The sequence below is a fragment of the Musa acuminata genome, chromosome BXJ2-3, assembly GCF_036884655.1.
Source record: "Musa acuminata AAA Group cultivar baxijiao chromosome BXJ2-3, Cavendish_Baxijiao_AAA, whole genome shotgun sequence".
In the NCBI taxonomy this organism is placed as follows: domain Eukaryota; kingdom Viridiplantae; phylum Streptophyta; class Magnoliopsida; order Zingiberales; family Musaceae; genus Musa; species Musa acuminata.
Window position 1 is genome coordinate 31,991,491 of NC_088340.1, and position 22,493 is coordinate 32,013,983.

Sequence of the window (22,493 nt, forward strand, 5' to 3'; positions counted from 1 at the left end):
TTAGGTTCGGAAGTAACGAATCCCCGACCATGCTTTATATAAATTACAAAAGAGTATACAGCCATCACATCAACCCTTCTAACTATGGTTTATTTACCCACCCACAAGTTAGCAGGTGCACATGAATCGTATATAGCAACAAGAAAACACAAGCGGGAGAAATTGTACAACAAATGTATACATAAATCAAATCCTATACAGCAGAACTGGATTCTGAGGTGCTCTTCTTCTTCAATCTGCTGATCTCATCATTATATGCTTCTGGATCAGACTCGCTGATCGGCTCACTAAATAAGCTGTTGCTCGTATCTTGATTTGCAAATGCCATCCGCCTTAACCTTACCATATGCTCATTGTTTTGGCTAGAATCATAAGTGGATGAAGCCTGGAGAGCACTGTGGCCTGGCAAAACTTCTCCATGCAACATCTCAAGAGATATTTCTCCTTCCAAGTATCGAACAATCTGCACAATCCAAATCAAAAAACTCATTCCTGTTTCCTAAACTTAAAAAGACTCATTAGATATGATGAACATTCGTATTTCCAAGCAGGCCATAAACAAGATCTATTATTTTTTGTGAGAATGGATGTAAGTAGAAACCAGAAAAAAAGATAATATGCAAAAGCAGAAAATTGTTAGATGATCTGCATCTTGAACAAGAACATTGGGAGTGTAAAAGTAGAACCTGATTCGTATCGGCAAGCTTTATTTTTTTTATTAGCAAGATTATCACTAAGCGTGTATCGACAACAAGACAAATAGGCCAATTTACCTGGCTCATCCTTGGACGAAGTTTTGCAGATTGGCGCACGCAAGCAGCGGCACAAGCAATCATACGTATCATCTCATTAGGGTCGTAGTTCTCCAGATGTGGATCGATCAGGGCCTCGTAGTTGCCCACCTCTGCAGCTTGTGTCAGCAAAGGTCTTGCCTGTAACAACAAGTCAATTGCATCAATTAAACAATTATGTATGTTCCAACGACACGAAAGAGACAGAGAGAGAGAGACAGAGAGAGAGAGAGAGAGAGAGAGAGAGAGAGAGAGAGAGGGGCAAAACAAACAGCGTAAACAAGAAAGCTTAGGTCAATTTTAACTTAAAATCACTTAAAATCAATATGTAGATACAATGTGATACTAATTTGGAAACATGAGAGCAGAAGTCAGCTTTTGTAACAACCATGATTAAGAATGTCTTCATATCCTCATTATTTCCACAATGTGGAAGGTTTTCTAGATATAATAGGCATTTCAAACAGTTGGCTTTATTATAATCCATGGGCAACAGCTGTGTAACAATAGAATTATGATCTATAATGATCATGCAGTCTAGCGATAAGCAAGCTATTACAGACGACAACAATAACATAATTTGCAAAACATGGACCTAAATCTTGTGAGGTAAGACAACATAGATGTGCTTCAAAGTTCTTGAACGTGTTATAAATCCTAATTCAGTTTATATCCAAACAGTATGAGAACTACATGCCATTTACGAATTCACAATTGATGAAACAATTGTGCAGTACTAAAATGACAATTCAAAAGCCATGTTATCCAGAAATGTTCACAGTTCAAGGAACGATGCGAACGGTGCAAATACAGTAAAAAAGATTCTATCGGAAAGAGACCAACCCAGGTAACCAAAGACTCATCCATGTAAGATTGATTTGAATAAACAGGTCTTCTTCCAGTGATTAACTCCAGCATCACGACCCCAAAAGAAAAAACATCGGATTTATCTGTGAGTCTGCCAGAAGTTGCATATTCTGGTGCCACATACCTACAGGAAAAAGAACACAAGACATGGTGTAACTACAGGTATCTTGTATCACAGTTGAAAGACTAATATTTTGACGTCTGGCCTACAAGCAAAATTGCATACAGATTTCGTGAATCGAATGACATAATCCAAATGATTAGCAGTTACGAATCAGTTTTTACATGAAAGGCTAATATAACCAAAACAAAGACAAACTGAAGGAAATATGCTTCATCCCACCCAAAAGTTCCCACAACTCTGGTCGAAACATGGGTATCACTTTCACCTTGAAACTTAGCCAGTCCAAAGTCTGAAACCTGCATGTTGTCTTCAACTTAGTAATTCCCAATCAAGGATTTGTCACTGGATCAGTCAATAGTTTATAAACGATCAGGACACGAGAAAGAGATGACAAGTGATCATTTTTCCTACCTTTGCCTCAAAGTTTGAATCAAGAAGGATATTGGCAGCCTTAATATCACGATGAATAATTTTAGGGCGACCTGAAGAAGATCAGAGGTGATGGTATTATGACATAGTTCCATATGTCGTCACATGAGCACGGTCAAAAAATTAGCCTTGATACTATAAAAGAAACAGAGGAACTGACAGTCTTCATGCAGATACGCTAATCCCTTTGCAGAACCCACAGCAATTTTATATCTGGTTGGCCATTCCATAGTTGGTTGATCCTTCCCTGCATAAGAACAAAATTACATTAAAAGGGAGAAACAAACACAAAGAAGCAAGTAGAAAGCAAATACAAATTGCCATTTTGGAGGTCTCGAATCAACAGAATTTTGAATGAAAAGCCTATGAACTGCAGTGCCATAATTCATGCTGCACTTATGTAGAATTTTTTTTCCAGACTACTTCTGTTAGTTCCACATCAACAAGATACAGCCACCACCTTCGAGGTAGCTCAGTAGCAGACCACTAAGCTAAGGAGCTATATATCTACAGGAATGGAACTTATTCTTTTTGTATTAACAGATTGGATGATGTTTTGCTATTCCTTTGGTATTAATGCGTTCGATGGTGTTTTACGATCTCCTGTCAACAACAGGAACTTAACCATGCCAAAGGAAGCTAATTTTAACTATGCTTTTAAGTCATTATTAAGATTGGAATTCATTCAAAAATCATTATACTTCACAGAAAAGAAAATAAAAAATAAAAATAAATATTTATATTATCACCGAATAATATTAGAGAAAAACTAGAAGAAACAAATAGATCAAAGAACACCAGAAATACAGAAACACGAAGAGGTAACATGAAAAAAATCAAGTCATAGGGAAAAACTAGATCGATAAACAGTTAGCATGAACAACTAATATCCACGTAAATAATCTAAGTATCTTGTGTTACTAGTTTCGATGATGTGAAAATATGACATTAATATGCTAAATAAAAGCATATCCATAACAAACTGTCTTGCACTACTTTTAGCATCAAATTCTTTTAATTTCCAATCACACAATGAACTTCAGCAAAAATCATTACGTATCGTATTCAAGTTGCAAAAGAAGCTGATATAATAAACAATGACTAGGTATTCATTCGATTAAAGATTACCATGTAAGTGGAATTCAAGAGTCTTATTCGGAAGATATTCATAAACAAGTATCCTCTGGCTTCCAGAAATGCAGTATCCGACCAATGATACCAAATGTCTGTGGTGAACACGACTGAGCTTCTCCACCTCTGCCCGGAATTCCCGATCCCCCTGTCCTCCTCCGGACATCAATTTCTTGATAGCAATTTCTTTTCCATCAAATATCCCTTTATAGACATGCCCAAAACCACCTTTTCCGAGAAGGTTAGCATCAGAGAATCCATCTGCTGCCATTGCCAATTCTTCATATGTGAAGGCAATCTTCGCGAATGAAAGGGCAATTTCAGGTGAAGATGGCAAAAATGGATTTTCGGGTTCAGAGAGCTGGGAACCAGAACTTAAGTCTTTGCTTCCGACAGATGGCTTTGTGGCAAGAGTATATATTGCTGGTGAGGTTGGAGCATATGGATCAACTGATGATGCAAAGAGAAGATAGGGTGAGTACAGAATATGGAGAACAAGTTTCTCATAAAATCAGAGAAGTATAGATTGAACTAAAAAAGATCTATAATAAATCCTAAATGGTATCCTACAGTTGCAAACCTATCTTATATTTCCAGATAAAGTGATAAATCACAGTCAATTGCAAGAGCCAATTATCCAGAAAATAAGAAATCCATCACTGTGTAAGGAGAATAGGAAAAGCATTATTTTTCTATCCATAATAATCACAAATTTCACCAATTAAATACAGCCATCCTCATCTAGTGAGATGATATCTAAAATGAACAAATTACCACTGCTTTGCTCAAAAAGAAAAAACAGACTCTTGTGTTTCACATTTCAACTGCAGTCGAAGTTGAGTTGGTAAAATTGGATTTGCCAATACAAATGAAAACAGTATCTGCTTTAATTTTTACCAGTATTAACAATATCAATCGTTAGGGTTTTAGATGTTTTATAAGGAATAAATATATGTGTGTGTGTATATATATATATATATATATATATATATATATATATATAGAGAGAGAGAGAGAGAGAGAGAGAGAGAGAGAGAGAGAGAGAAATAAGCACCTAAATATGGCGGCGGAGCAGGAGGCGAAGACCGCTGCCTTCTCCTCCTCCAGTAGCAAAAGAGGAATATGCCCAACAACAATGCGACGATGGCAGCAGCAGCGGCAACTCCTCCAACTATTGCTGCTGTCGATGTCTCGCTTGACTTTGTCGAAGACGGAGGTGGCGGCGGTGACGCATTAAACGGAGGCGGAGGGTTGGAGGCTAAGGGGGCGGGTGGCGGTGGAGGAGATCCCAGAGGCGTCGGTGGCGCAGGAGGCGACGGAGCGAGCGGCGGGGGAGACGGGCTCTTTGGTGGCGGCGGAGGTGGCGAAGTCGGTGGTGATTGTGGGGCCGGAGGGGGAGACCGGCTCGGCGGAGGCGGGGGCGGGTTCACCGGTGGCGGAGGCGACGGTGGAGGTGTGACCGTAGGAGGAGGAGGCGATGGCGACACGGGAGGCGAGGCAGGAGGCGCCTGCGGCGGAGGAGACGCCGGGGGAGGGGTGGGGCTCGACGGAGGCGGCGTGGGCGGAGACGTCGGCGGAATACCGGGCGGCGGCGTCAGCGAAGGAGACGAGGAAGGTGCGGGCGGAGGAGCTGTTGGAGGCGGAGAGGAAAGAGGCGGCGACGTGGGGTTGGTCGGAGGAGGAGCGGAAGGAGGCGGCGACGTGGGGTTGATCGGAGGAGTAGCGGAAGGAGGCGGCGACGTGGGGTTGATCGGAGGAGGAGCGGAAGGAGGTGGCGACGTGGGGTCGATCGAAGGAGGCGGCGACGTGGGGTTGGGTGGCGACGGCGTCGGGCTCGAGGGCGGAGGAGGCGACGACATGGCGGCAAAACCGGGTGCAATTGCCGGCGGGAAACCGGTTCAGACACTACTTAATTCTCGCCTGTTGGCCCTCCAAATAATTAAGTCAGAAGAAGAAGAAGAGGAAGAAGTCCAAATTCCATTTAAATCTTAATCCCCTAAATTCTGCATAATCAGTAATTAGCCAACATCTCCAATTCGTATTTCTCTTAAATTACATGACATTCAAGTGTCAGCGCCAGTAAGTGTGCACGCCGAATACGACTCGTTTGTAACGACCAACGAAGGCGTAGTTGAGAGGCTCCGTCTCTATCGTGATCGTTGAAGTCAAAACCACTAACCTTTCCATAGCGTTGATCCAATGAGTTATAACCGCACACATTTGGCTCTCACTGTGCACATTAGAGAGGCTACAGTGGATCAGATTTAACTAACATCGACAACATCGAACCCACACACACCCACCAAGAGAGACGCATTGGGCAGTCGATGCAACTCACTATCCGCCAAGCCAACTAAAAACAAGACTAATCCCATCAAATCTTTGCCGTTTGTTCATCTGCGAACATCCCTCCTCTTCTCAAGCAGAGAGAAGTTATTTATATTCCCGCGTATTATACTGTCATGTAACCGCGGGAAGGGATGTTTCTTCTTCCAATGCCGTAGTTCTATCTGCCTCCAGTTGTGCAGAGCTGAGCATTCGGAATTAAAATAAATAGGTTGAAGTCAATAGAAGAATCAGCACACGCAAGTGACGTGAGAAATGATAAATACGTTCCCACCTTATGAGAATTATAGGCTGAGTCGTACCAAAGATTGGACTCAGCTTGCTATAGGTTTGATGTCAGTAGGAAAAGCCGCACACGAAACCAATGAGACAACTTCAACTAATCAATTTGTGTATAAATGTCTAACTCCTAAACTTAGCTCAGCGATTGAACTTGATCGAAACAACATACTTGCAAGTATCAACTAGCTTCTTTATGTTTGTAACCACATAGCTTGTCACCAGCAATTTATATATCCAAACACAAAGCTGGCTAATATTTGCAACCAACAGCATATATAATGCTGCAGGCCAACTCCTACAATTGAAGTCATACCATCAGAAGAATGGCACAACTGATCCATGACAGGTTGATCAGATTTACTCATTACTAAAATCTATGTAAATCTTCTTTTTTTTTTTACTTGCAAGTTAAAAAAAAAAGATTTCCAAGTATGTTATATCAACAGCATATTGTAAATCTTTTTTTCACTTGCAAAAAAGAAAGATTTACTCATTACTAAAATAAGCTTTGACACACACACAAGCTAATATATTACAATTCTAACAACTTGACAGAGAGATGCGATTTTAAAGTAAATCATGCTTGAAGGTTCATGCAATCACTTCACAACATACTTTAGATGCTTGTATCATAGAATTAAATACCACAGTTGACCGATGCCAGTTTGACTGGACACCAATAGACCCATACTGTAGTAAACCTTCATATCAAATCCGAAATAATTTCTAAATATTCATTTAGGTCCGCACTGACCATATCCATTCCGTACCAATCCTTGTACATATCAATCCAACCAAGTTCAGGTACTGGTCTCCAACTTGTTCAAGTATTGCTACCAATTCTTGACAGAATGAAAGCATAGATCATCTTAAGTTCAGGTGTCATTACTCCAAATAAGATTCTGAAACTACTTAGTGCTTTCTCAGCATACAATGGACCTTATATAGACTGCAGACTGATTGTGTTTCAGGATCCATGTTCATGTATATTGCTAATTGGCTTCTCCTGTTATTATATCAGTGTGAGATTTTCTTATGTCAAAGATTCATGAAATCCTAATTTGGTCTTTACGAAACAAAACATTGAGTTGAGAACTATCGTGCAGTTCCTATGGGCTCTCTACAGAGAGGAACTCATCATTTTAAGCCACTAGTCTCTGAGTACTTGAGAACGACATATATCAAGTCATTTCTAATTTAGACCGACAACCTCAACAATTCAAAATGTCCTCAAGCACCTGAAGAAAGAAAAATAGTATTACACAACATATGAAAGTAAGTTTTTCAAAGCTACAAAAGCATAGGATTCAAATGGCAACAGACTGCACAACCAACCAAGTCAAAACATACGACATCCATATATCAAAAATGTAATTGCAGCAACGACATAGCTTGACAAGATATTTGGTGCAATTAACCAACATTGTTCATTGTTTGTCTTACGGAAACTACTATTTGACACTATCAGCACTTGCAATGTGAGGCAATTCAGTATCCAATTCCATAAATTTAGAGTGCAGGCCGGGTACAAGCAACTACCAATATCTTCCAAATGATTGAATTCCCAGGAATCAATATTTGATCTGCTTCCTATGCAATTCATCTTATACACACTAACAATGACCAACCTTTTATGTCAGCATGGACAGGTATAACCGGTCGATGAGGACAGGATTCCTATCAATTTCAACTGTGGAGAACATCTCAGCTGTCATCACAAGAAGCTGCTTAATTCACATGAGGGCTCATTATTCTACTAAACATTTCATTCACAGGGTTTGCAGATAGTGTCAGAAATTCATGTCTAGCTAGTCGAGAAAGGACCTTACCTATAATTGCAGCATAACAACTATCAGCAATGGTTACTTCAAATGAATTACCTTATCTTTTATCTTTACTATACACTACCAAGTGACCTAGATAAACATTATAAGATGCACAATCAGAAGGAAAGGGAAACCACAAGTACACCATGGATTTACCACAAGTCATGGTTCTCACACATCAAACTCAAGCAGAATTATGGAACATGATGGAGTAACTAACGACGGATCAGGCAACCGCGTTTCTGAATCGTACAGAACTCTGACGACCAACATCACGACATCGCCTTCAGTAATACTATTATTATTTCAGAAGAAAGGGAAGCACACAACCTTTGACGGATCTCTCACAGGAACTTCCTCAGAGGCCTTCCGGCGTCCTCATCTTGCATGTGCTGCCACAAACACCAAAAACCACAGAGGATTAAGCCATCGATGGCAAGCAATTAGGGGATTTACTTATACTGGTGAGGATCAAGAGGGGAAAAAGAAGACGAAGCGGGAAAAGAAAGACAAGGATGGAGATGAGGAGGAGATCGGTACGAATTCGCGGACGATGCCCTTGTAGACGAGGATGGGGACGGCGAGGCCGAAGATGCCGATGAGGGCGAGGTTGCGGCGGGTCCAGCGGAAGTTCAACTCGAGGTTCTCCCTCGCTGCGTTCCAGTCCTCGATGTACTTGTTCTTGTTGACCTCCATGCCGCCCCCCATTTCTGCCCCGCTCTCCTCTCCTCCTTCTTCCCTCCTCGATAGCTGATCTCTTGCGCTGCTCGGATCGCTGCCGCTACAATGATATGATCACCGTGAAGAGGGGAGAAACTAACCGATGGCTGATACCCTAAACGCCCGTTATGTAGAAACCTAGATCGAGGCCCAACAGACCAATTTAGGGCCCGATAGGTGTAAACGTAGATCGAGGCCCAATAGACCAACTCATGGTCCGATGTGTTGTAGCTTAATATGAAAATAGTTTTTCATTATCTAATATATGATTTTAAAAGGGAAAATGTATTTTTTTTCATTTTCTAACATCATTTTTATAAATATATAAAAAATATTAAAACATTTATTATTTATTATTTATTTTTTTTTATAAATATATGGAATTATATGAGTTATTGACCTAAAAATTGGACTTACTGTAACAGCCCACATGGACGGTGGAGATTGTGTTCACAGACGCGTTCTCGGCTTAAAGTGAACAGTTGGAGGCAGCAACGGCGGTAAAGGTAGGGTTTTAGGCGAGGCTGGGGACGGGAAGGGCTCCAAGGTGCCTGAAGAGCGATCATGGGCGATGAAGAAGGCCAAGGTGCTCACACACTACAGGTTCGTCATCCTCATCATCGTCATCGGCATGCAGTCCGAGCCCAAACCCCAACTCTACTAGCTCCTCAGCCCCGTCTGACCGGTACGCGCTTCTTCATCTGGAAGTCGCAATGCTTGATTTCATGATTTTGCTATTGTTTGTAATGGTCGGTCTGCTTCTTTTCTCTTTGACGGTATATAAGTGCATTTAGCGTACCTCATTAGCTTAATCGTTTGTTCTTGTTCATCTGAAGATGCAGAAAAGATCATGATAATACGTTTTCATTCAGTACCATTGATGTGTAGATCACAATAGCTGTTAAATCTTGAGCTAGGTTTCCAAATTTGCCTTGTGAGGTGGAAAATAAAACTTGATTTCTTATCACATTGGTCGAGGAGTTGCTATGTCTAATTAAGAGTCGATGCCTAACATAGTGACCCTTTGACTCCTCTCTTAAAGATATCTTTTGGAGTCCATCCCAAAAGAGTAAAATCTTACAGCCCATCCCAGAGTGGACATTTTTCTCAGCCTTACTCCCCAACTAAGCCCTATGATAATATCAGACCACATTTAGTCTAACATTGGTTGGGTAATTAGAGTCAAGGCCTAATTAAGATCCAAAAGCGACTTCTTTCCTACCCTATAGTCTTTTGGGTCCATTCCAAAGGTGTAAAATCATGTAAGGTTCAACCCAGAGCAATTCCGCGTGGTTCCGAGAGCTCACACTAGTTATGGCTAATGTGGAATTTATTGTTGGATGAATTATATGATATTAGTATGCACATCTCTCTCCTTTATAATTGATTGATGCTATGGATTGTTTCCAAATGATTAATAGGTTTCATTCTGAGTTGTCTTTTAAGCCTTCTAAGTGTTTGATAACAAGTTATACATGCTGGCAATCATATGTATTCTTTATGAATCCCATGTCTATTTGTCTGCCAACAATTTGTCACTGAAGGTTACATTTGTCTTCTGGTGATATTGTGGACCTGTTTGGGTTTATGAAGACTCAGATAAAGGTAATCTCTTTATTTGTATTGTTATTATTGAATTTTGATCATTCTTCTAGTGAAGACATGAGACCTAGCATTAGTTATCAGTGACTTGGCAATCAACAAATTAGCCTTTTTATGATACTTACTCTGGTAAGACGGTTAGCACCATTAATTATGAACTCATCCTCATCATGGAAAATATACAGTTCTTATTATTGGATATGATATGAGCAAACATGTATTATAGGTTGATATTGGTGTCTGCCCTAAGCTTCTTTCCTCGTCAAATGAAAACAATATGCACCTGCTAATCACTATGATACATGAATGTCCTTGAGCTGGTCCAGATTAAATCTAAGTTTGATGGAGCATAACTATACTATTATTTTGAGAGTGTGCTAATATTATGTGCTTTAGTGAATATATGGTTCATCTTGTAACTATATTGTTAGAAATATATGCTTCTTTTGCCAATTAAAAACTCAAAAATAGATGCTCATGTAAACTCATAAGTAGAGTCAGATACTTAAATTCTCTTCCTTTTTCAGTTGGATAAATTGACCTTCTCACTATTGTTAGTAATCACCAAAGCCAATGTTGGTGTAACAAATCCACCAGAGTTTTTTTGTCAATTCAGTTTATTGCTAGTGATGACATACTGAATCATAGTCTAGCATCCTTTGAGGTTTCTTTTTTTCTCTATGGATTTTGACTTTAAACAAATTTCTCAAAAGAAATTTTTGGGAGAAGGGGAGGACTTGTGCATTGTTACTGTGTACTCGATAAGGTTAGGTTTGTTTTATGTGGGGCTTCATTAGTTGATGAATCATCATTTGTCTATGAGCATGAGAACTCGAAAAGATTTGTTCGCTCTTAGTGGGTCTTGCACGGTTTTGCTGAACTGAGCTAAAATTGATTTTATCGCTTTTAAGGCTTGAGTTTCTTTGATCCTTAGTCGATGTGGAACTAAATGCATTTACCAGTGTCTCGATAGGGGAATCAATGCCACTTGGGCTTCTACCTAGTGTGTCGTTTGATAAGTTATTATTTGACTTCATCGGTTTGAGCACGAGGGTTTGATAGGAATTGTTCATTCTGGGTGGATCCCGCAAAAGTTTATAGTAGATCCAAAAGACACTACGAGGATAGAAGTGAGTATTGTGCTTTGTAAGTTCGTGGTTCTCCTATTAAACAAATGCGATATTAAACATACTTGTCACTACTACTTCTATCTTAGAGTCGGAGGAGGATAAAACCTGAAATAGCAGTGTAAGGAATTTGTTGACTTGCAATATATATCAATTCAAAGGTATTGATTGACCACTTTATATCTGCAAATTTAAGCTCACTGTAAAAGATAGAAATCAGCATATATACCCATTACTAATTAATCTCCCTCAGCTGGTTAAAACTGTAGTTTCCTGTAAATTTTATAATTATATATTAGATCATAAAAACTTTAAGCTAAACTACCGATAATGATAATTAGTTATATACATGAAGGATCTTACTTTATGGAGGGACATCAATAGTTGAGCGCAGACTGGACCGAGAACGTTGTGGACGTTTTTGGACTCCCCATCACTCTAAAGAAAAGGAGAACAAACAAGCTTACTATTCAAGTGTAGAACCTTCGTGTCGACGGGTCCCACCACAGGTTCCCGTCCCCTTCTCTCTTTTCCCCGACGATGGAGCCGCTTTCCATCGACAAAAGTCCTTTTTTCTTGTTTCTACCCGACTGGACTTACACCTGACACACTTGTTTCGTGATTGGAGGCCATGTGCTGCATCTTATGGGGTCCCTACGAACATAAGGTAGGTAACTACGAGGGGAGCGTCGTTCTTTTTGGTCGTTGGACCTGTGCTTTGCTAGTCTTGAGCCGCCACCACTGCAATTCGGCCGCGTGTGCAACGCCAGGTCTGTCGTCGTCCTTCCACCACTCTCCTCCTTTCCTTCATTTGAAAGTGAAGCCATCGAATTCCATGCTCCCTTATCCCTTCCCCGGGTCCGGTGTCGATTCACTCCACAGAAAAGAGGAGGCAAAAGGTCGGCTTCCTGGTCTCTCTTTCTGCCTTCCATCATTAGCTCATCAAGTCCCATCTCGATCGATGATACACGACTGTGATGTAGCTTACTGAGAGTAGAACAGAAGAGCAAGGGCTCATGTAAACGTTGAAGACTCAAGACAAGGATAACCGGAATGTAAGATCTCTTCTACTAGGTTAACAAGTATACAGAGTGGTAATGGAAGATGCGCTTAAAGCAAGTCTTCCAATTGTAGACTAGATTCTCCAAAGATAGAGTAAGATTGATCTCCAGATGTTTTTTGTCTCTCGCTACTGTAGCACCTGCAGACGTAAGGCTAGAAAAATCCTTGGTCGAGCAAGGTGAAGGGGAAGGCTACCGTTGATGATGCTGTCCCTGAACTCGTCCCGCTGAGTCCAAACTCAGGTTGGGAACTTGTTTGACGTGCAGAAAGATCAAAACCACCGACCTCAAGTGGTTTTGGTTCCGTACGTAACGGCTTAAGCATTGCTGAAACCTCATCGAAAGGCAGCAAAGTTGTTGCGGGGGAAGCGAATACCCGTCTCTTCTTCTCCGTAGATAGCTGCTGCTGCTGTTTGGAGCGAACGAGTCTTTGCAGGAGAAGCTTGGGGTCCTCGGCCACTTTGACGAGGAAGGACATAAGTTGACGCGGCCTCCGTTCGGTGGCCTGCACTCGCTTGCTCATGGCCTTCACCTCCTCCTCGAGACTTCTGTGTTGCTGCCGCAACTTCTCGAGCTCCTGCAGTAGCAGCCGCTCTTCCTCCCCATCCACGCCTCCCCTGCCCCTGCTACTGCTTCCATGCATGACACCTTGGGTCTTCCTCCGCCGCCTGGTGATAGAAGGGAGGAGGTGAGCCTGCCCTCTGAGGAACGACTCATGAGCGAACTCCCATCTATCAGGATCCACCTTCCGAAATCCCTGGACACCAACCCAAGAGCACGTATGAGTGAGTTCGACAGGGTGGGAGAGAGATGGTGGTGAAAGGAGAAGTAGGGTCAGCAGACATAGGTGTTGAGCTGGCGGATGAAGGTGGAGAAGTTGCGGTGCTTGAAGGAGGGAAGGAGGAGCTGCGAGAAGTCGTTGGGGTCGACCACGAGGAAGCTGTTGTTCTGGTTCCCCCACCGGATCAAGGAGTCCAACCTATGGTCGCTCACCATCTGATACGTCTTCTCTACGAATGGCGCCACTTGTTCTTGGCAGTCATGGCAACCTCTGCTCTTCCCTTCCATCCTTATTGTCCCTCTCTCTCTCTCTCTCTCTCTCTCTCTCTCTCTTTCCCTGATAAGCCGCAGCAAGACATGAGGAGAAGACCTCTCCTGGGAGTTTTATGGAACAAAGCACGGTTCATTGCGATAATGGGAGCGGACCAAAGAGCAGTCGATAGGGGGGGTGTAACGTAGGACGCTTGTCGGCTTAAAGATCACAACGTGATCGGACGCGAGGCACTGTGTGTGTGATCCAGAGTACACTTTTAGGGGCCCACCGAATGGCGTCGTCTCACAATTTTAATCTTAGATTTTTTTTAGTTAACAATTTAATTTTTTCAGAATTATTTATCTTGAATTTAAAATATTTTTTATGATGTTACATTTTTTTTTTATTTGTCTGATTTTTAATCAATACAAGCACTAAGAAGTACGGCAACCAAATCCTTACATACCTCTCTTCCCTTCTTCCAATGACCAAATTTGATCCAATCCTGAAATTATTCGGCCCAGTGTCAACTTTTGGGCCTTAGTTTTCAGATACCCTTGGCCCAAACTAGGTTCATGACCTTGTTTCTTTCAAATCTACACTGAATCCACTCAAGCTTATTTACCTCTCCTTTGTGATATATGAGGAGAGAGAGAGAGAGAGAGAGAGATGATTATATATATTTTTTCCTTATAAATTTTAGTATGATATGTATAACCTATTAATTTGCATGTCCTTGTAATCAATTTCTAGTGTTTGATTGTCATGTTTGTCAATTTGCTGAAACTCTATGTATTATTAATAATAATAAAAATAATAATATTAGAGGTGTTTTAGATACTTTATATATTTAGTTTTACTTGCAGTTAGAAATGATTGGTTTGAGTTTTTAAGATTAATATATACATGAAGGATGTTAATATTCGACATACATACATATTAGATAATGTAAATATTTTGAGATAAATGGTAAGCACTACTTGGAGTAAAGGCCTGAATCCAAGAATCATCAAGGGAAATTTTGAGATATGAATCATTCTTAATCCTCTTGACCAATAACGGATGAAAACAAAAGGTTGAGATCATATAGCATCCATTCAGCATTAGAAATGAAATCAGATGCTTCGGAATAATGGTTCAAAAACCCTACATTAACAAAAAAAAAAAGTTAGCTACTTGGAAATGGGGAGGTTATTGATCCTTGGGTCCTCCCTCCCAAGTGCTAATACAAGAGTCGTCGGATCCAACAATCTTCCTGAAGCTAGTTTTAATGTTGGAAATAAGAGAGAAAACATTTTTTCCAGTTGAAAGAGAAAGGCTTTGGCTTGTGGTTGGCCCATGGGTTGTATTTTGCTTTAAAGACCCCAACCTATGTCGTGTTGTCATTGTTTAGAAGAGAAAGGTATCTTTTATGCTTAGTGACATAGTGTCAACTAATCAAATTCAACCCTTTTGAATTAAATGAACTAGACCAGAAAAATTCATTCTTTAAAAGACATACAATCCTGTTGAGGATATAGTCAAAAAATATATAGTTCATAAGATAGTAAATAAAAATAGAATTGATGACTAGATTAATTAAGATGATTTTCCTAGTTTGAGAGAGAGGGTTTTTTTTTGCCAATCTTGAATCCTAAGGACTTTGTCCACAAGAGATTGTTGAAGAGGAACAAGAAGTTGCTTGTGAGACACAAATGAACTAAGGTATCACATTGGCTAAAGTCCTTTATTGATACCCACTGATGAGCATATTCTATGCTTGATTTAGGAGTTATAGTATCTTGAAAAGAATAATTTAGATTTGATATATTATGGTCATAGGGAAAAAGTAAAGGTCAAAGACTTTTGCACAAGTTGGAATAGATTTTAGGGGTACTTCCAAAGACAATCAGATTGTGAACTTTATTATCAAGGGGCACAAATAAGACTTACTGCATCACGATGAAAAAATATGGTAAGAGAGGGCCACCTTGTCTAATATCACTGTTATTCCTAAACCACCTAAAGGCATAGGCATTCCCAAGGTAAGCAAAGGTAGATGAGGAGATGTAGGCTTGAATCCATTTCATAAGGATATAGAGGAATCCTATACGAGAAAGTGTTTCAACAATGGCAAACAAAGAAATACTATCAAAATCCTTAGAAAGGTTTAACTTAAGAATAGTAAAGGGTTTGTTGCCCTTGATGTTGGTCATGGAGTGGGTTAGCTCTTGCAATAAGGGTATTATTTTAAATGTTATGGCCTAGGACAAAAGAAGATTGAGAATCATTTATTAGGTTGTTAAAATAGGGCTTGACTCTATTGGCAATAACGTTAGTAAGGATTTTGTAAATAACATTACAAAGCCCTATGAGTCTATAGTCTTCAATTCTAGAATAATTAATCTTCTTGGGGATAAAAATCAAGTGAGTTTTCTCCCGACTAAGAGGAATAAAACTAGTGTAATGGAAATCTTTAAAGACTTGGAAGAGAGTTTCTTTAATGGTATCCCATGAACCCCTAAAGAATTCATATGTGTATCCATCAAGGTCAAGGTTTTTACTAGAGCCCATGTTAAAAACTATATAATGGATTTCGTTAAGCGAGAACTCACAAATGAGTTTGTTGGAGTTAAGGATATTATCGAGGATAGGGATTGAGTTCCAAGCCCTAGAGAGAGAGAGAGAAGGGGTCAAACTTCTAGAGGTCCAAATACCAATTGGCAAAGCTGGTCGTAATTTTCTGATTGTTGGTAATGATCTCATCACTAGCAAGATTAATCAAAGAGATGAAAGATACCTTTTTCCTAAGTTGAGTAGATCACCAATAAAGATGATCCCGCTTGGTAAGGGTTGTCAACCTATTATGGAGAGTTTGCAAGGTATGACATTCTTCCTCACTAAGAGGATGAGAGGATTGCTTTTTCTCAATGCAGGTGATGGAGTGCTAAGTTTTAGTAATAGAGCGAATAAGGTTGTCACCTCCCTTTTGTTTTCACTCGGCTAAGAGGAAGTGAAGTTTACATAGGATTTAGGAAATAGAGATCATGGGGGAACAATAGGGTGGAGCTTAGCTAGGCATTGGAGATGAAGCTTTTAATCTTAGGAATGTCATTCCAATGAGTGTTAAAATGGAAGATTTTCTCATAGATTTTGTGAGTCATATGTTGATCGACAAGAATAAGGAATTGGAGAAAGCATGAATTCAGGAAAAATTAGCATAGGCTTTGTTTAGGCAGGCAAAGATCCTAGATTTACCAAATCTTTTATTTGTCTAGATAAATAGGGTACTTTTAAAACCCAAATCGATAAGCTTTGAATTAAAAAATATAAAAAATTAAAATCGAATTGTTTAAACATAAGGGTTGACCATCAATTTTTTCATAACTAGAGATAATGTTTGAAATCTCCACAAATCATATATGAAAAACCTTGTAAATTGAGTTTACAGAGGCGTATCTAAAACAAGTTCTAAACGTAAGCTTTTGTACTCACACAAATAGAGGAGAGAATATAAGGAGGCTTATCGGCTTCTTGGGCTATGATAGTTATAAACTGAGAGTCCTTACCGATGATCGAAGCCTTGATCATATGTGATTACCAAGCTAGAAAGATTCCTCCCGATCATCCTTGCTTAGCCACATAATCCTCTCCTAAGAGAACCCCAATCTTTTGAAAAATTTGTTATTATGTTCTTCCTGCATGTGAGATTTCAAGAGCATAAGAGACCAATATTGTGTTGTTTCAATAGAAGGAACACTTGTTCCTTGCTTTCTTTCTTCCTAGTGCCTCTACAGTTTAGAATTGATACTTCATAGAGAAATTAGGAGGGAGAAATGGGGGGTTTTGGAAATCATGCTTCCAAGTAAAGGAGCTAATATCTTGTAAAGATCCATTTTTTTCTTTTTATTTTTGTGTCTAAAACATTTAATGGAGGGTAAAGAGACTCCTTGAGTAACGTATTGGTGAGCTCTAGAACCTTCCTGTTGTTTATAGTTTGTCCACTCCAGTTTAACCTCCTCAAGAAGGAAGCTCGCAACCCTTCCATCAACATCTGTCATGATCCTTGTAAAGACCTTTGCCATTATGGCCACCAAACCATCAAAAGTTCTAAGGTTGCCATTATGTTCTAGGGAGTCAATTCTATCATCTTCTCCACTTTGAAAATGAATTTCTTATCCATGAGGTCTTCAATCATCGGACTAGGAGGAGGAGGGTCCAGGTCCATTGACCCTAGGGCAAGGAAAGGGTTTGAGAGGGGGTTAAGCGTTTGCTTCCCTTTTGCTCTCACAGTAATCAAGGAGTTATATGCAACCTGGCATAGAACAGAAGGAGAGGAATCATTAAGGTTAGTTGGGACGATGCCCTTTGGAACAAGCACTGTCTTGTTGTGACGGGAGCAGCATCCGAGGGTGGCTATCTCGGGAGAGAACATGAAAAAAGACGAACTAGCTATCATACGCCTCTTAGCAAATTTCTTGGGTAGGTTGCCTTTAGGTCCAAAGATTGAGGATTTTTGCACATCATCCAGGAATGGTTAAGTACCTAAGGACTCAAATTTTAAGTTTGATTGGCCAGTTTGACCCATTTTGGGTTCAACATTAGTTGAGTTGACAATGCTATTTGAGTCCTTGAATTAGGAAGAACCCTAGTCACCCTGCCCTTTGAGTGTGGCTCGGTGATGGACCTTGACCCAAGGTTTATAGAGTCTGTTCTCCTCCATTGACTTTACTATATTTTTATGGTTACCGTCAATGGAGCTGACTTTCTCCTTTGATAAGGGGCAGGACTCTATTTTATGGTCAACTAGGTTGCAATCAAAGCAGAAGGTTGGGATGTTCTCGAAGATAATAGATTGAAAAAATTAGGAGTCTCCGATCGTGACCTAAATCCCTTGAGGAAATAATTTTGAGAAATCGAACAAGACATAAACCCTATCGAACTTGGCTCTATAGCCAAACCGAATATTCTTATCAATCTTATGGGGAATGATTAACTTTAGCAGCTATCTCAAAGAGGAGGTCAGGGTGAAAGAGTTCTATGGGAGCCTTAGAAATTAGGCTCAGGTAGGGGGCCTTTATGAAATTTTCAATTCAATATCTTCCATGCTTAAGTCATAAGAACAAAATAATTTAAATATTCACATTCATTTGAACTATCATTTTTTGTAGTGGGATGAAATATGATTGAACAAACACATGTCAAACTACTATTGGGATTAATATACTATTGGGATCAATATTTCTCCTATCTAAATGTCAATTATAATATTTAGACTTTTATACCTTCAAATTATAAATAATATATACCAGTCAACACAACAAGCCATCTAATTGTCCGTATATAATACCGACTGACGCACGTATTTGATGCGGAAACCTTCATATCCCAATCAACTACTCATACTCACAAAAAGGTAGCAATAATTTCGACATACAAGATGGTCCTAAAAGTAGGGTAAAACACATGCTTGTAACTTATAATTGTCGCGACCAAAGTTGTGGGGCGTATTTACTTTTTGACTCGATATATATTAAGCGGAGCAGAAGGGCACGACATCGACCGCCGCTTACGGGGCGGCTTCCGAGCCCACGTCACGCTCGCGTCGGTGGGCTGTTCCACCGTCCCCGTGCGTAAATTTGACACCGGTGGACACGATTTGGAACTCACCTTCGCGACATACCGGTTGGGTGTCGACCAGTCACTTGCGACTCTCGGACAGCACGTGTTCGAGAAATATGAGATCATATGACGTGGCAAGAGGATCGCCTCGCGATTGCGTCTCGAATGGGACGAGTTCTCGTGGCACACGCGCGTGGCCAATTCAGACGAGCTCCCACGCGGAAGTCGCTCGCGGACGCCTTTCCGCCCGCCGGCCTCCTCCGTCCACCGTGCAAAACGTGGTCAAGCTCTGCACCTTCCGTTGTCTGCACGATATAAACCCCTCCATACCACAACCCATTTCCCCATCTCAATCCCCACGCCTCCTAATAACACATCGATTCCTCCATCTTACATCTCTCTCCATGGCTTCTCTCAGTGCTCCATCTCTCGGCTTCAGTCTCTCCAACTCCTCGAGGAAGCTCTCCGGCCTCCAACAGAACACCTCTCCTGCATCACTCAGGCTCGGCTCCTCGCCGAGCAACAAACTGCAGCTGAAATCGATGCGTGGAAGGCCTCAGTCATCCGCCATCAACGTCTCCCTTTCCTCCACCAACCACCCATCTCTCGAGTCCGGTGGTGGACCAGGTAGACCTCTCTCCTTGTGCTGATCAAATGCTTTCGGTGCTCCCTCTCTTGAACTGACGAGCGAAGCATTCTCTTGGTCTTCGTCAGCTACCAACGTGCAGGAAATGTGTATCTACGAGATCAACGAGCTCGACCGCAACAGCCCGGCCTACCTTCGTTTGAGCCAGAAGGACGTCAACTCCCTCGGCGACCTCGTCCCCTTCAGCAACAAGGTAAGTCCATTCTTCCAACGCCGAGCGATCGTCACTAGCGTAAGTTTACGAAGGGAGGGTAACGAGAAAGAGGAACCACGAACAGGTATACTCCGGGGACTTACAGAAGCGGCTGGGAATCACGGCGGGGCTGTGCGTGCTGATCCAGCACGTCCCGGAGCGCGTCGGCGACCGCTACGAGGCCATCTACAGCTTCTACTTCGGCGAGTACGGGCACATCTCGGTGCAGGGGGCGTACTTGACGTACGAGGACACGTACCTGGCCGTCACCGGTGGGTCCGGCGTGTTCGCGGGCGTCCGCGGCCAGGTGAAGCTGCGCCAGCTCGTGTTCCCCTTCAAGATCTTCTACACCTTCTACCTCGAGGGCATCCCCGACCTCCCCGAGGAGCTGCTCTGCTCTCCGGTGCCGCCTTCGCCGGAGGTCGAGCCCACGCCTGCCGCCAAGGCCGCGGAACCCCACGCCGCCCTCAACAACTACACCAATTAGTGGCAAGAAAGCTATTATTAGGAGGAGATATAGGAGATGCGGGCCCACAAGAAAACTTCCAGCCAAAGGGGCAAAATTGTCACTTTCTTCTTTCAACCCTTTTTCTATAAAAATTTTCAATTATCGAGTAATTATATTTTAAAAGCGCGCGCGCACACACACATATATATATATATTATCTTCTCCTCATAGTGGTTTGCACGTTACATTTTCTGTCATATTATATATAAATATATATAGCTCAGCTTCCCAAAAAGTAAATTATTTATAATTAAAATGGTCATGAAAGCAGACTGATTTGATATGAGTATAAAATATGTTGATATTAAAGCATATTGTTTGATTGCGACCTTACTCATAAGCCAATTAAGTTGTTCATCGCTGTATTCCTCGTCGTACTTTAAGCTTCTTGTTGTGGGTACGCGAACGACGTCCTGCTCTACCAAACCCATTCACACAACCACCGACAGTGTTGCTTCGGCCGGGAGATTTTCCCGAGCCATGGAACCGAGCCGAGCGCTAGTGAGCCTACACGTGCTCTGCACGTGATCTTGGAGGGGTCGGGGCGCTCGCACACGGATTATGAGACGGACGCAGTTTTAAGCACCAAATCTTAACCCGTCACCCACATTCCCGACCTGACTTCTGGTTCCGTGGCCCACTACGTTGGTCGCAGCTATCCAATCGTAAGACAGGTAGTCCGTCGTGGTGAGTCGTACGTGTGTGTTAGGTTCGGTCGCACCGTCACGCGCGTCGGCGTCGACACACGGTCTCTGCGTGTACACTTGTCGTTGTGCGACCGCCCGTCGAGAGATGACACGTGTCTAAAGCCTGTTTGCTGTCTAGTAGAAGGTAGCCGAATGCTGCACCGGAACAGTGACGCCGTCTACTCCACGTCGGACTCTTCCTCGTTCCACTATTTTGGCCTTGCTTCGATCCGACGGTCCCTATCGCATCTCCGAGACCGATAAAGACCCTCCTCGCCGCACGCCTCTCGCCGTTTCGTCCTTTACGAGATGTCGAAAGCGTCAGAGGTGGCGGAGGCCGTCGAGTCCAAGATCTTCCGCCTCTTCGGCCGGGAGAAGGCCGTCCACCGGATCTTGGGTGGCGGATAGCGTATGCGCTCTTTCTTCCTCATCTCTAAATGTCTTCTTCATTCATTGGTTTCTTTAGGTGATCTTGAACCTGATCTTGGCTAGTTTGACAGTGGAGCTGATTGTAGCTGAGATCCATGGAGTTGTAATTCGATCTCTCACATCGTTTCTTGTGGCACGACTTGGGATTTGCATACGTTTTCTTGAAAGGAAAAAAGAAGAATCCTGGGACGTTTGGCCGTTGTTATTAAATGTTCGAGAACGTAAAACCCTAATATGGTCTTTTTGTTCCGGTGATGATCCACGTCGTCCTCGCTAGTCAATTGTATGGAGCGTGAAACCCTAGGTTGATCTTTTGACATCACGGATCATAAAGATCCACATCGGGAGAGAACACGAAACCCTGATTTGATTTTGGTTGATCAGCGTGAAACATCGTTTCCATCTTCTTTTCTTGGTTAATGAGATCATCAACGTCTGTATGTACTGGATTTCTTGGAGAATTTATTTGCACACCACTGTTGTTGTTTCTCATAAACGGTTGAATCATATGCAGCGGCTGATGTTTTCCTATGGAAGAAGAAGAAAAGCTCGGCCGTTGTGCTCAGTGGGGCCACACCCGTGTGGGTCTGGTTTGAGTTGATGGAATACCATTTGGTTAGTTTGGTCTGCCACTGCCTGGTATCGTCCCTTGCCATCCTTTTCCTGTGGTCCGATTCCTCCACCTTCATCAACAAGTGAGATGACCACTGCGAGTTGTGTTTATCCTCAATCGACTCCAAATAAGATGCAGCTCTCTGATCGCTTACCTTGTTCGTGTTGTAGGTCTCGGCCTCACGTTCCTGACGATCTGGCAGTGAACATTGAGCTTTCTCTCAGATAAGAGATCAACAGAGGGTTTGGCAGTTTAAAGGGAAATTGCAACAGGGCGTGATCTGAAGAAATTTCTTGCAGTATGCCACTTGATATAGTGTTTTGGAATAGGTGATTGCTGGGATGTTGGGCTCTCTCTTTCAATCGTTGGGAGCTGCTGCAATTTCTTGACTTTGTTTTACATAGGTAAAATGATCGTCAGATTTCTACTGGATTTCAGTTCACCTATGTCATGCTTCACACTCTGTCTTTTCTATATG

At 41.7% G+C, this 22,493-nt stretch overlaps 4 protein-coding genes across 4 annotated transcripts; 1 reads left to right on the plus strand and 3 right to left on the minus strand.

Moving 5' to 3' along the window:
• Positions 1–7,781, minus strand: LOC135607718 (proline-rich receptor-like protein kinase PERK2). Its single transcript, XM_065099732.1, has 8 exons — positions 4,397–7,781; positions 3,340–3,792; positions 2,372–2,458; positions 2,194–2,264; positions 2,002–2,078; positions 1,635–1,782; positions 774–932; positions 1–463 (listed from the first exon to the last, which is right to left on the minus strand). The coding sequence occupies exons 1-8, from the start codon at positions 5,199–5,201 to the stop codon at positions 194–196; spliced, it is 2,070 nt and encodes a 689-aa protein (XP_064955804.1). The 5' UTR covers positions 5,202–7,781; the 3' UTR covers positions 1–193.
• A 138-nt stretch (positions 7,782–7,919) lies between these two features.
• Positions 7,920–8,611, minus strand: LOC135607720 (uncharacterized). Its single transcript, XM_065099736.1, has 2 exons — positions 8,337–8,611; positions 7,920–8,188 (listed from the first exon to the last, which is right to left on the minus strand). Exons 1-2 carry the CDS (start codon positions 8,502–8,504, stop codon positions 8,141–8,143), a joined length of 216 nt encoding a protein of 71 aa, XP_064955808.1. The 5' UTR covers positions 8,505–8,611; the 3' UTR covers positions 7,920–8,140.
• Positions 8,612–12,290: 3,679 nt separating this feature from the next.
• LOC103978399 (heat stress transcription factor C-1a-like) lies at positions 12,291–13,534 on the minus strand. The gene is made up of 2 exons (XM_009394180.3): positions 13,150–13,534; positions 12,291–13,063 (listed from the first exon to the last, which is right to left on the minus strand). The coding sequence occupies exons 1-2, from the start codon at positions 13,372–13,374 to the stop codon at positions 12,461–12,463; spliced, it is 828 nt and encodes a 275-aa protein (XP_009392455.2). The 5' UTR covers positions 13,375–13,534; the 3' UTR covers positions 12,291–12,460.
• Positions 13,535–19,274: 5,740 nt separating this feature from the next.
• LOC135607722 (allene oxide cyclase, chloroplastic-like) lies at positions 19,275–20,472 on the plus strand. Its single transcript, XM_065099738.1, has 3 exons — positions 19,275–19,567; positions 19,655–19,779; positions 19,865–20,472. Exons 1-3 carry the CDS (start codon positions 19,345–19,347, stop codon positions 20,264–20,266), a joined length of 750 nt encoding a protein of 249 aa, XP_064955810.1. The 5' UTR covers positions 19,275–19,344; the 3' UTR covers positions 20,267–20,472.
• Positions 20,473–22,493: the final 2,021 nt, after the last annotated feature.

Coding starts and splice junctions, on each gene's coding strand:
- LOC135607718 (XM_065099732.1), bottom strand. CDS start 5,201: ATGTCGTCGCCTCCTCCGCCCTCGAGCCCGACGCCGTCGCCACCCAAC. Junction 2,459..3,339: donor TCTTGAATTCCACTTACATG/GTAATCTTTAAT, acceptor GTTCTTATGCAG/GGAAGGATCAACCAACTATG. Junction 1,783..2,001: donor AGAGTTGTGGGAACTTTTGG/GTGGGATGAAGC, acceptor TTTTTCCTGTAG/GTATGTGGCACCAGAATATG.
- LOC135607720 (XM_065099736.1), bottom strand. CDS start 8,504: ATGGGGGGCGGCATGGAGGTCAACAAGAACAAGTACATCGAGGACTGG. Junction 8,189..8,336: donor AGGGCATCGTCCGCGAATTC/GTACCGATCTCC, acceptor TGTTTGTGGCAG/CACATGCAAGATGAGGACGC.
- LOC103978399 (XM_009394180.3), bottom strand. CDS start 13,374: ATGGAAGGGAAGAGCAGAGGTTGCCATGACTGCCAAGAACAAGTGGCG. Junction 13,064..13,149: donor TCCGCCAGCTCAACACCTAT/GTCTGCTGACCC, acceptor GTTGGTGTCCAG/GGATTTCGGAAGGTGGATCC.
- LOC135607722 (XM_065099738.1), top strand. CDS start 19,345: ATGGCTTCTCTCAGTGCTCCATCTCTCGGCTTCAGTCTCTCCAACTCC. Junction 19,568..19,654: donor CGAGTCCGGTGGTGGACCAG/GTAGACCTCTCT, acceptor GGTCTTCGTCAG/CTACCAACGTGCAGGAAATG. Junction 19,780..19,864: donor TCGTCCCCTTCAGCAACAAG/GTAAGTCCATTC, acceptor AACCACGAACAG/GTATACTCCGGGGACTTACA.